This window comes from Martes martes, assembly GCF_963455335.1.
Source record: "Martes martes genome assembly, chromosome: 1".
In the NCBI taxonomy this organism is placed as follows: Eukaryota; Metazoa; Chordata; class Mammalia; order Carnivora; family Mustelidae; genus Martes; species Martes martes.
Genome location: NC_137888.1, coordinates 46,240,392 through 46,254,328, shown reverse-complemented (window position 1 = coordinate 46,254,328; position 13,937 = coordinate 46,240,392). Strand labels below are relative to the sequence as shown.

The 13,937-nt window shown below is 40.6% G+C and overlaps 1 protein-coding gene across 4 annotated transcripts in view; it reads right to left on the bottom strand.

Moving 5' to 3' along the window:
* ST3GAL6 (ST3 beta-galactoside alpha-2,3-sialyltransferase 6) overlaps positions 1-13,937 on the bottom strand; it is a 58,627-nt gene that overhangs the window by 13,953 nt on the left and 30,737 nt on the right. For 3 of the 4 annotated variants that reach the window (XM_080797960.1, XM_080797958.1, XM_080797959.1), the window contains exons 3-6: positions 11,336-11,435; positions 8,742-8,819; positions 6,662-6,765; positions 5,587-5,650 (exon numbers count right to left, since the gene is read on the bottom strand). In XM_080797960.1, coding sequence (XP_080654086.1) covers positions 5,587-5,650; positions 6,662-6,765; positions 8,742-8,819; positions 11,336-11,424 — 335 coding nt within the window. In that variant the 5' untranslated portion in view covers positions 11,425-11,435. Of the gene's footprint in view, positions 1-5,586; positions 5,651-6,661; positions 6,766-8,741; positions 8,820-10,292; positions 10,395-11,335; positions 11,436-13,937 lie in introns of those variants that run through there. The other variant, XM_080797961.1, reaches the window with a different exon arrangement.

Genomic DNA, 13,937 nt, shown 5'->3' with positions numbered 1-13,937 from the left:
CACTGACTTAACAACTGTGCGATGGTTACAAGGACTTAACAATTAACAATTAAAACCACTCTTGGCAACATGTGCATATGCAGTTCCTTCCATTTTCCTCTTTTCCATGACACTAAGGTTCAGAAGCGTGAGAACTTGCCCAAGGTCATAAAGCAGTTAGTGCCTTTTTTCACAAGGGCTGACATATCTATTTAAATCTATATCAATTTAAATGTTCCACACCTGCTTACTTCCTTACCCCTCCCCAAACCCTGTCCTTCTCTCAAGCTCTCTCAAGGTCTCCTTCCGTGCCTGGCTTATGATCACTCCTCTGCTGCCTAAGTCCTGGCCTGAGAGCCCATCTGAGCATTTCCGTAACAGGAGGAATATGAAAAAAACAAAACAAAACAAAACCAACATGAAAAGGGTTGCTCTAATTGTTTTAAAAAATGGTTTGTCTTTTTGAAACTAGCTAAAAATGGTGGTTGCATATCTTTGTGAATGTACTAAATGCCACTGAACTGTCCACTTCAAAATGGTTCGTTTTATGTAAATTTCATCTCAATTGAAAAAAGTGGTTTGGAAAACAGATTATACTGCTTCTCCCTCTCCCACTCCCCCTGCTGTGCTCCCTCTCTCACTGGGTCTCTGTCAAATAAATAAAATTGGAAAAAAAAAAAAGTGGTTTGTCAACATTTGAGACTTTTTCCCTTTGCCATACTTGCTGGCTCAGTGCCAGAATCAGAGACACTTACTGTGCTTGAACTTTGGGTGAGAGATGAGCAAAGAAAAATGTTTTCCTATAGTATCTACTCAGAGAAGATTCTATCAAGATCACGTATCTTTAAGAGGAAAAAAAGCCCGATTTAACATATATGTGTTTTTAATAAACTTACACATGTACCCAGAGATGTTTTGGTTCAACCCTGCCAGAATATTAAAGTTCATTTGGTTAAAAATGGTTTGAGGTTAAGGATAAAGGCATAAACTATATAATATATAATATATATATTATACACACACACACACATACGCACACACATATATATATAAAATATATAATGCATGGAAATCCTAAAGAGTATGTCCAAAAGAATTCACAATTCCAGAATTCTCTTGCTCTTATCTCTTCAGATGATGCTCAGTTCAAGACATTCAATTACAGGGTCTTTCTCATCTTTTCTCTGCTTGTTAAAATGTGGAGGGAGGTCCTGAGACCAAAAGTCTGCAGACCTCCACATAACCTTCCATATCACCTCAGTTCTCTCACCTTTCAAATGAGGGAGTTGGAGCAAATCTCCACCCTTCCTGCCTCTGACCATCTCCAGCATTCACCACTTTGCTTTAGAATCTGGCTCCCTGGACTTCACAGAACAGGACAGTGTCCAGTGTTCAGTGTCCAGTGTTTACCCCACCCCAACCTGCTGGGCCATTGCTCAGGAGAGAAACTCAAACAATACAAAGGAAAAAGTCCAATATATATACTAAAAATAAGAAGATAAATAAAATGAGTAATACACTGTCCCATTGCGAGGTACCCTCTTTTCACAGAGAACAGAGGATCCCTGTCACAAAACTAGGGGGAAAAGCAATCTTCTGTAACGCAAATATTTTTCTAACAGATACGATTACACAAAGGGAGGCAAATTATTGTAATTACTAGGTGAACAAAAACTTACAAAATGTACAGGTGAGTCTTGTTTTTTTTGGTTTGTTTTGTGTTTTGGTGGCACCAGGAGTGGATAGCCAAGGAGAAGGCAGAACAGAGAACAAGCCTGGAACGGTTTAGCTCCAGGGGTCTTTCACACAAGTGTCATGGCCAAAGACACACACTCCTGCTCCCTTCCTTGTTTATTTCTCGCCCAACTTCTTCATGGTATTAGCTTTAGGAAAAGGTTCTCTCTGCCTCAGAGTTACTCTACTAACACTACCGACCAATAAGGCATATATAACAAGTCCTTCATGAGAAATGTCACTTCAAAGGGTGCCTGGGTGGCTCAGTCAGTTACACAGCTGACTCTTGATTTCAGTTCATGTCACGATCTCAGGGTCATGGGATCAAGCCCTGTGTCGGGCTCTGCACTCACCATGGAGTCTGCTTGAGATCCCCTCTCTCTCTCCCTCGGCCCCCAAGTTGCACGTGGGCTCTCTCTCTCAAATAAAATCTTCTTAAAAAAAAATGTCAAATTCATAAAATACATAAAATTTAAAAACTTAAAAAAAGAAAGGCCACTTCAAAATGAACTACAACACCAATATGTTTCAACAGCTTCCACGGGTGATGAATTCTCCAAGAGGCAAACCATGGCTGGCTTCCTCAAGCACTCAGCTAGGTTGGTATAGTCATGTAACTGACTTCAGAATCCTAAATATTTGGAGACCAGTTGCCTCTCAATAAGGCTTCCTTTGTCCCTTAAAATAGGACTTTTTTTTTAATGTGGGCACACAGCCACTTTTAATAAAGACGACTTTTTTTTTCTTTTAAGGCTACATTTCTCGCCCACCTTCCAGCTCGGTGAGGCCTTGTGATTATATCCCTAGCCAATGGGATACAACCTAGTGGTTGCTAACCGATGTTAACCACCAGCTCTCTCTGGGAGAAAAAGAGATGATAAGAGAAGCCCTGGTTTGCAGTGTTGCCCATTTTTATGGTATAAATAACCCCAAGTGGCTAATTTCAACTTTCTACCTTGATGGCACGAAACTGGGAAGAACTACAGCTCTCAACTTGGTACCAACTGGTTGCAGCACACCCCTGGGCATAAAAGAGTATTATATGTGATTTCTGGGCAATGTCCTTAAAGCAGGAGGCAAGTCTTAATGGGCAGGGGCATGGCCTTCCCCTTTGCTCCTCCCTACTGGCCAGAATGCAGCCATGATGGGTGAAGGTCCTGCCATCATACTGGACATTGAGGAGGAAGCTCTGCATACGGGAATGGCAGACTCACAACAGAACAGCCTAAGCCCCTGCCGATCATCCTAGCAGACTGGCTCTGGAATGTCAACCTGCAGGCTTCATTTATGTCACATCTGTGAGAGAGGGGAAGCTTCCCATCTTGTAAACGCATCTGATATTGAGAGCTTTGCCATTCACAGTGCAATGTGTCCCAACGGAGGGTATCACACAAGCAAAGGAATGCAACGGAACAAAACTTGGACTTGGATCTGGTAGAACTGAAAGGATTCGGATTTGAAACAATGGCAAAATGTCTAAACCTTTCTGGAAGGGACACAGAGGACAGAGGGAGAATAAAATCCGTGAAGAGAGCAGCCCAAAGCAGAAGGGACTGGAAAGGCCAAGCTCCCCCGCTCTTCCGCTCAGCCCTGCCCAACCTACAGACCTATGACAAAGAGAGAGCAGCCTACACCCACCCAGGCCCGTGAAGCTTCCACCCGGCCTGTGTGTGGCCACCTCCTGATACCTGACACCTCGGCTGGGGAAGTCCAACCCCTCTGCCTGAAAGAGAGACTGTTCTCTGGTCTGCTTCTTCTTGAGCACTTTTCCCAGGTGGAGAAGAGAAATGGGAGATGTTTAAGGTTATATATGGTGACCAAAGTGAGGTGACTCGGAGGCAACATAAGGTGGTTTTGTATATTCTGCCTCTCTGGAGTTTATGTAAAGTACACTGCTCAGGCACGGATTGGTCTGTTACAGTCTTTGTGTTGTACAGTGGCTTCCAGACAAATGCAGAATGACTTGCTTAAAATATAGGTATAATTTACTATTACATGTGAACCCATCCCAAAAGTGAATATGCACACAGAATGTAATAGTGTCATACGTGTATTCTGATCTGCTTTCAAAATACTCTTTCTCTAGTCTCTAGGAAACAGATCTGCACAGTCAAACAAGCCATTCGGCAACGCTGACTCAGTATCTGAACGCATCCCCTGTGCGCACTCCGCGGGCATCCTACAAGGACATTCTCCATTCCCTCTCCACCTGAAAAGTCTCTGACTGCATTATTTTATTCTACTTCAGTCCCTCGACAACTTCAGACTCAAGGGCTCCTGTGTGATCAGCAAGATCTTTAATCCCTCCTCACCACCCACACCCACCTCTCCTAATTCGGGTGATGCTCAGAGCCTGACACGGGTTGAGGGTGGGAGTGGGGGACATGCTCAGTGACAAAGGACAAAGGGGTGGGGAACAGCAAGGTCAAGTCAGCAAGAAAAGAGGGAAGAGCCTGGCCGAGGGACGCAGAGATGGTGAACAACTGTGTGAGAGGGCTTCTGAAAGCAACTACATACAATACAATACACTTCTAAGATAAAAACCAGAAAAGAATGAAACTTCTAGTCGCACCCCCGACCCCAAGAATCCTGACAGTAGCTCACATTGACAGGGACAAGGATCTTGTGATGGTTACTCTTATGTCAAACATTCAGGCACTGGATAGAACTCTCTAGATTCACATCCTGGCTCTAGCATGTGCTGACTATAGCAAACTATGTATGTGTGTCTAGTTTCAATTCCTCCATTTAAAAAAAAAGGATTATCAGGGATAGTTTGCAGATTGACGGTAAAAATTAGGAAGCATGATAAAATGCACATATGCCAAAGGTTTGAATAAAACAATATTCTACCCATTGGAGCTATAAAACTTTAGGTGAAGAGAGAACATATGGGGTTGGTGTTGATATGCAATCAAAAAACTGAAATTAAGTTGAAGGCATAGTTTTAAATGATAACAAGTAAATACAAGATGAAATGAGCAACATTTATTACATAATCCACACTCATAATCTGGGCTCCCAGAGAAAAAGGAGATAAATTCAGACAAAATCAAGCACTGTTCCTCCAGCTGTTCTGTAAAGTCTATCTCCATTTTCACACCTCTGTCCACTACCCTCACTTATGTTTCCACTAAATAGCTCCCCTGTCCAGCTGAGCAAGAGGGAAAATTCTGTCATTCTCCTTTTCAATGGAGGCCTGACATCTGCAGACCACCTGTACCATCCAACGGGACCACTGGCCAAATCCTAAAATGCAGCTTAAAAATTTAAGAAGAAATTCTACCTCTCTAAAAGTAAGTATACCTGCTAAGAAGTCTATCTTTAGCAATTTCATTCCTACACAGCTAACCTGACACCAGAGTATTCTACAAACTCAATGACCTTTTGCAGTCAGAAAACATATTATCTAAACAAGGTGTTTGCTTCCCTCCAGTATAATTCTGAGTAAGAGGAAGAGAGCTGCTTCCGAAATCCAATATGCAAGTGAAACAGAAAGGATCCTCATATTAAAAAGATACATGGGAAGGTACAGGAAACAGCCTGTGAAGGGGGCTGTGAGTTGAGCAACGGAGGTAATAAATTAATTCTTCAGTACCAACAACTTAGAAAAGACGAATGTGGAATACAGTGTCTTGACCTGGAACTAGCACTGCTCATCATCGTAAGGTTCTCTGCAAACTTTTGAGCAGTTACGCAGCTTCTAAATTAATTTTGTATTTTATTTGAAGTATCACAGAAATAACTACTAGAGGTTTTAGTTATGCACAAATACTAAGGAATCTTCTTGTATGAAGACATTTTAAATTGGGGTGCACATTTTGAACCCCATTAGTTCAAACTCGTCAAACAAAATCAAGGAAATAAACTCACTTGTCAAACTCGTCAAAGAGATCACAACTCTGCAGTTTTGAAAGAGCAAGTCGAAAATATTCCGCTAGAAAACAAATGGAATATTATAAATAAAAGGAATTATGGCTTCTTAGGTACTTAGCAAGTCATCTGTCCCCTTCCCTCCCCCAAACCCATTTCAAACTGGTAACGGCCCCAGGGGTTTATTCCGTGGTGAAAATTAACAATACAGCTGCACTTAGCCAGCACTATTCAACAGGCACACTCAAAAATGCTCCGAGGACACGTTACAAAAACTCCAGAAAAGAAAAAAAGAGAAGATGCTTAATCTGAAAACAATAAATATCAACATCAAATGACATTAGTATAGAATATAGCCTTTCAAACTGACATTAGTCTAGAAACCAATTTTCAGTAAATTTAGCTGTATTATCAAATTCTCTGAGGTATGTTTTTAAAACATATACAACACACACATGCATACAATACACCAGGATCAGCTGAATATGCAAAATCTAACTTGGAAAACTTGAATATGCAAAATCTAACTTGTAACCTCCTGGGTTTTCCTGGTCTCGCCTAGATCTACAACATAAAGCTAGCCAGTTCACGTGTTGACAAGCCAAGAGAAAACTATTCTGTCCTTATTAGATAGAGGGATTCTCTCTCAATTTGGCAAAAGTAAAATACCCTCTGGTCAAAAGGCTGATCCAGGAGCTAGATCTTAAATTGATGGAATAAATAAAACTCAGAGGTAAAGAGGCGGAAAGGTGAGCTGGAAAGGGCGTTAACCCAACCCACAGGGTTACCCTGCTAATTCTACACTGGAATCAACCAAGGCATGAGAACGCATGAATAATACCATGGGGCTAAACCAAAGTAAAAAGCAGTTTCTCAACAAAAACAACAAATGTGCCATTTTATTCTTAAATTCTACACTGCCTCAAAAAGGAGTAGGGATTTTTATATTAAAATTTAATTTCCTTCATCCCATCTCCAAATCATTTCCTTTAAGGCCCTAAAATTACATAAATAGGTGGTTCACATCAAACACCATTCACATGACTAGGGCTAGGTAAAGAGTAATATTACTAACCTGATGTTCTTATCCCATAGGGCAAATCAAACTTATCGCTACCATACAAGGAAGCAATCTTTTTAAAATCAGCTGCACACAGAAAAGGGTGAAACTGATGAAACCTGCAAGAAAAGGAAAAAGTGATTTTCCCAAATGCCTACATATCTGTAGCCTTCTAAAAATCACAGCTGAAGACAACTGCAGTACAGTACTCTTCCTGATATACTGACTACATGTGAATGTGTAATTATTTTTTAAATTCTTTAAAAATCATAGAATGGAATGTGCAATGGAACTATACAACCAGAGTGCAAACACTTTCCAGGCTGTGGAAACAAAATTACATCACAGCTTCCGGGGGGCTAGGGAGGGGGAACTGAAATTTAAATAAAAACAAACCAATACCAAGTGAAAACAAGTTAGCCACATGCAGGAAGAGACAAAGGAGGCAATAAGGGAAAATAAAAGCATGGGTGCTAAGCCACTCCCCAATTTAAAAGTTCCCTATGTATGAAGTTGTGTCAGCTGTGAAAATAAAAATATAAAAAAATTCGATGCGCTGAGGATTAAACTCTCTTCTGATATCATTCAGACTTTCTCAAGAACAAGAACTGTGGGTGTTGTCTTCTTATCACCTGCTCTGTCCTGCCCTGCTAACCCCACTCAGGTCCTGTTGCAGACAAGAGAGCAGTGTGAGGAGAGTGGGATGTGCTTCTGTCCCCGTCCCCCCTGCACAGAGTAAGCAGGATACATATGCTTAATAAATGACTGAATGAATTTCACCTCCATATTACTTCTTTGTGGAGCCAGTATGATGTAGAAAAAAAAGGTTTTTTAATTAAAGAGAAGGAACAAGTCAAACTATCGCACACTCTGACCCTCACGCTTGACCCCATTTTCCAGTCTTATCAGCTCTGCTCTCTCAGTCTAAAAACTGCAGGTGCAGATCACAGTGCCCTGGGGTTTCAGGGGCTGTGTGACAAGAAGGAAATAAACTGCAGAGGGATAGGGGTAACATAGCTCCAGTTTCCTTCTGGCTTTGCCACTCAGGAGCCACTAACCTTGGACAAGTCCCATAAGCTTAAAGTCTTCAGAGCTACGTGAGAGCTCACACCATGTTCAGACTAAGGAAACAGGTGAGGATGAGCCCTTCCTGCTTGATGCAGGATCTGTCCCCCCAGACTTCATTGTGACTGTGACAGCACTCTCGAGGGTCCATCCTTATTTATACACGTTGGGTTCCAAGGTAAAACGTATTTATCCCAGTGCAGACTGGGTTCCAAAGTAAAACATATTCCTTTGCAGTGGTCCTAGCCATGCGTACCTGTGATCATAGGCAGAAATGTTTTCTGTACCTGCAGTTTCCTAGAGAGTTGATTTTAAAGGAATCTATAGCCCTAAGAGGTTAAGAACCAGCAATGAAAAGGTGCAGTAACATGACTAAAAGAAAATAAACATTTTTGATCCTTAGTGGGTAAAATATTGAAAAGACTATACCTGTTCTACACAATTAAAATGAACAGACTGTCATTCATCTCTATTTCTCTAGAAGCATTTTGACATTTTGACCAACAACCTGTCAAAGTTGAGGGAACAGAGGAAAAGAATATTCGTGGCTATTTGATAAGTACTTTATATGGCTTTACCACATAAAAATCATTATTTACATTCCAAGGACTCCACTAAAAGCCCCTCAAAGTCAGGAAAAAGGTCGCATCATAAAGTTTAACCTAGAGGCCAGGGACAAACAGTCACAAAATAATCAAGGTGAAAAACAACATGGGAACAACAAGGGCGGGGAAGTAAAACCCTGAAGAATAGTTCACTTTTTTATAATCAAACACAAATCAGTCTCTCTAATTTCACCTGTGTGAAAAGAATACTGGTCTGACTGAGTTCTTCAATGCCTTTGCTGAAAATACATGCAGAACTCTGACTAAAAGCACAAAAAGAGACAGGATATTCAAGCTTTTTCCTAAATACAGAGTGTCTACTTTCTACGGCTAAGAGTTACATGAAAAAAAGTAAACAAGCGTGAAAAATGATCACAAACACGTTTTGAACATTTTGTCCGTCACAGTTTCTTTTAGATTTTTACCTCAGGAGAGAGGCAAAAGCTGGCTTCGATAAACAAGGCTGGATCTTATTTCTCCGCTTCATTTCCACAGGTGGCACCCTATGAGACAAAAATAGGGTCAGTCAGAAACCAGAACCAGGCTGCCCGCCCAGAGGAAAACGAATGCCCTGGGAATCCGTTCAGTGCCACCACCCCAAGTCTTCTCAGGCATGGAATTAAAAATTCTCACAGAAGCCCTTGAGGGAGGACAGTACCTTGCATATGTTGGAGGATGCATGGATACAAGGCAAGAGAATGAGAAAGGCTGAGGGGACGAGCGACCCAGAAGTAATTCAGTGAGCACCGAACAAAAAGCCTTCAAGAAGGGCCAGGATTACCACACTGTGGAGGCCCCAAGCAGGCTGGCTTTTTAGAAGTCCCCCCAACCCAGAACCTGAGAAACCCAACACACGCCCATGCTCATGGCTATCTCGGTCCTCCATGCCACATCTGGGGACACCTGCCACAGAAACACAGACGTGCAGTCCCACAGACGCAGCCTTGTGATCTGGCTTCCACAAATCACACTATTCAGAGCCATATGTAACTCTCCTCTATTCTTGGCACAGGTTAGGCCCTTCTGGGTCTCCTGAATGGACTGCTTGTCTCCACAATTTAAAAGGGTATTGTGAAACAAGACAGAGCACGACAACAAAAATAAACGAAGGGGACAGGGTGACAGGATCCAGATTTAGCCAGCTTCATTACTGCTTAACAGAAGAATATGTTAATGATCAATGATGTGAGGAACTCATCTTAAAAAAACTAATCCAATTTCTTCTATAATCACAGGACTCAAACTAAAAGAACTGGTCTCAATTTTCAATTTTTTTATTAAAAAATTCCGCATAGTTGGAACCGCTAGGTTTCTAAACTGCAAAGCTAGTGAAGTCCTTATCAGAAAAACATCTTTGGTGAATACCACAAATGACAAGAATCCCTTGATTTATATGTAAGGAAGGTATGTAAATATGGTGGACCAGGACATTAGACCATAAAAACCAAATTATATTCAGAGGACAAAGTGGACTATAATCTATTACTTGGTTTCTAAGGCTATTCAAACAAGACCTTTTAGGAGATTGTGAAGACAAACTTCGAGTGGCTTAAAAAGGGTATCTGTCTTAAATAATTCTTAAGGAATCAAGTTCACAGCAAAAAACCCACCTGAGGTAATTTCCCACGGTACTTTATGTGACTGGAGTGAGTGTGTTACCTTAAGCGTGTCATAAACACTCCTCAAACCCTGAGGACAAAAGACTGTGTAGAATTCAGATTCTTTGTATTGTCTTCCTTATCATTCCCCTTGTGACACATAATAGGATTTGTAGGGAAGTAGCCATCTGGTAAACTCCTTGCTTTCTCTTCTGTTCTGTCTTCCGTTACTAAGTGTGGGACAGAGATAAGATGTGGCAAAGATGGAAGGAGAGATCCCCATGGTAAAACCCTCATGTAGTGTGTAATAAACCCTCTAAGTCCTCTAGCTCAGTATTTAAGTCCAAAGCCTAGAAACTTAGGTCCAAACCTACCCACCTGGCATTGGGTTTTCCCAGGGACCATCTGCCTAACTTCCTTCCATGAAGAGCATTACAATAATTTTTCAATCAACCAGTGGTGAAATAAATTCAGAAGCATCAATTTTTTTAATCTAGTAGGAAAAAAACAAAACAAAACCCAGAAACGTGATCTAGGATCTCCCACTGAAAAAACTGGCAAAGAGTACTGAGAGTTTAAGACAGGAAATTACAATGTGATTTATTTTGATATCATATACAAACATCCACTCAGGATTTAAAGGTCATCAAAACTTTATTCCTAGCCAAAGGACTGACAATAGGGAGAACGATTAAAATCTTATTTGATGTGTTTTTCTTTGCAATAAAATTACCTGTGCTTCTTCCAAGTTTTATATATGACATTTAAAGTCAACACGGTTTCATAATGTACACCTATATTCAAATATTTTTAAACAAAGAGAACCATATGTAGTGTCTATATTTTAATCAGTAATTTCTTATTTTAGGCTCAACAGTCAAGTACCACTGAGTCCAAAAATTATTCCATCTATTCAAGGAGATGAAATATATACGGAATGTTATATCCCAAAGACAATCAACATCACTGCTTCACTGAAAAGTCAATAAAAAGAAGGTGCTATTTTATCAGTTTTTAAACTGTTAGAGTACAACATAGAAGACACTGGAATGGTAAAACTCCAACTTATAATGGAACGCTATTAGAAAAGGTTCAAAATGTTAAAGAGGTTGTTTTTTGTTTGTTTGTTTTATAGGTCCCTCTAGTATCATTTGTGTGTCTCTGTGAAAGCCTAGTTTGGGAATTATTTTTAAAGAGCAAAAATAATGGGGTGGCTCAGTCAGTTAAGCAACTGACTCCTGGTTTCAACTCAGGTCATGATCTCAGGGTCGTGAGATCGAGCCCCGCATCAGGCTCTTGTTGAGCACAGAGTCTGCTTGAGATTCTCTCCCTCTGACCCTCCTCCGACTCTGCTCCCTCTCTCTCAAATAAATAAATTCCTTAAAAAAAAAAAAAAAATAAAGAGCAAAACTAAAACTTACCAATAGATGTTTGTTCCCCATAATATACAATGCAGCACATAATAGAGAAAGACAGCACTCAGGAATATGGCCACAAGGTACCCTCTCATGGCTGGCCCACCTGAAACACAGGAATGAAGTCCAAAGAAAAGGCAGTATTATTTGTTTTATAGCTGGGTTCATGCAAAGGCTCAAATACAGGATCAGTGAACAAACACAGAGGGAAAGGAGAAGTAAATGATGTAGGGCTATTATTTTTGGAAATATCCACTAAATTTTCAGGAAAGGAGCATTTTTTTCTCTCTCTCTCTCCTCAGCCTCTTTAGACAATACAACATGGCAGGTAGACCAACAAACAGCAGCACTGTTTCAAAGCTGGTGGCTTCCATACTACTTTCTCATGTTAGAAAAGAAAAAAACTCATTCAGAACAGAATTTTACACATATATTCCATACCCAAAACTTGTTTTCAGAAACGTTAAAAAAAAAAAAAATCTCTTTTCACTCTCCCCATAGAAAGTGAATATATGCCTTAAGATGTAAACAAACATTGCATTTCTTCACTGCTCAAAATGATTTTTCAAAGCTATACATTGTAATTTTTTTTTAAGATTTTATTTGTTTATTTGACAGACAGAGATCACAAGTAGGCAGAGAGGCAGGCAGAGAGAGAGGAAGGGAAGCAGGCTCCCTGCCAAGCAGAGAGCCCGATGCGGGGCTCGATCCCAGGACCCTGGGATCATGACCTGAACCAAAGGCAGAGGCTTTAACCGACTGAGCCACCCAGGCACCCCCTATACACTGTAATTTTTACAGGTCCTTTGCGTAACTTTTAAATACTGGGAAGGGGGCCTGGGTGGCTCAGTTGGTTAAGTGTTCGACTCTTGATTTTGACTGAGGTCGTGATCTCAGGGTCGTGAGCTGGAGTTAGGCTCTGGGTATGGAGCCTGCCTAGGATTCTCTCTCTCCCGCAGCCCCCTTCTTCCCTCCCTCTTAAAAAACAAACAAAAAAAAAAAAACAAAACAAAATAGTCATTTTATAAAAACTAAGAAAAAAATCTACTAAAAAATATTTCCCACATCTCCAATTTTTATAGACTTTTAAGTATACCCATTTGATTTTTCAATATCATAGCACAGGTAAATTTAGCTAATTTCTTACTTGTTTTTGCACTACATAGACAGTTTGGTCCATTATACATTTATAGATGGATAAAAACCTGGACACTATCCTCTCTAGAATATCATTTTAAAAACCCTTTATAGGACATATATATTTTTAAAAACCTAACCATATTTAGTTCTCACTTTTGCCTCCTAGGAATGAGTAAGTTCTCACTTCCACGTGCAATTCAATGCAAAAGACAATACATCGTATGGTTCTTACAATAGATTTCCCAATGCTTGTGATTTAAAACAAGCAGGCCATCTCTTTGCCTCTCTTATCAAGTTTCTGGTTCATCTGGGCAATTACACATGCCACTCCCCCCATTCCTGTTCTTATCTGTTAACCTCAATCATGGCAAGGCCGGGTAGACATCATGAGTCTGAGGACATACATTCCTAAATAATATCATTCTGTCTCCCTTTTAACAGTAAAATAAGACCAAGTGAAACCCTTAAAATAAAGAACTCCTTTGTCTTTATACGTAGACTATAATAAACAGGATTTGAGCTTTCCTTGATAAGGTGGGTCATCTTAACAAATGTCATAATTGTGCCGGGCTTCTCTGGAACCAGGAAGGGTGTGGGACTGTTGCTAAGCAGTCTTCATGCAGTGGAGATGGCTGGCTTCCCCTCCCTTGCTGTCTGTCAGCTGCGGCTTCTTACTGCCATCACACCCACGTGCCATTATTATAAGTTAGTTAGAAATGCCTATGTAAGGAGAAAGCAAATAGAGGAGGTAAATGAGCTAACTCGACACATCTCCCTGAGTATACATAATTCCCCTTGAAAAGTCAACACTGCTTAGCAATCAGAAGACATGACTCATGGCCCAGCTCCACTTAACTCTGGGGGGGTGCCTAGTTAAATCAGCTGACCTCTTCCAACTCGAGTATCCTCACAGGTTTACAAGGGAGAGCACACAACCTACCTCTTGGACCTATTAGGTAGATGACCCCAAATGATGGCTGTCTCACACAACCTAGGGCACAAAATACATGCTAAGTAAGTTTGTGTATTTCACTGCTGTTGGTTTCCTAAACTAAAGTTTGCCGTGCTCTTTTTCTAAGTTGTAATATGCACGGGTTTTGAGAAAGCCAAAGTGAGCCTCGGTCTCCCCTGATGCAGCCTACACTGCATTCTCACTGGCTTAGCAGGAAAAGGTAGTTGCATGTGGTTTTGGCAGAAAACCCACTTCCTCTGATGACAAAGGGGGTAAAGCATGTAAGGAACATCTAGATCTGCTGCTCCCATCCCCTCAGACCTGCACATCTCTTTCCACTTTATTTCGTCTTCCTCAGCCATTTGTAATATATGCTATCTTGATGTACTATGGGTTTGTTTTCTTTTTTAAATAGCCTTAAATTCTTCATGGTAAAAAGCAAGAAATAAATTGCAGGATTATTATTAGTAGGTTTCAAAAAAAAAGGTATGGTTCTATGTTTCTTAAGAAATACTT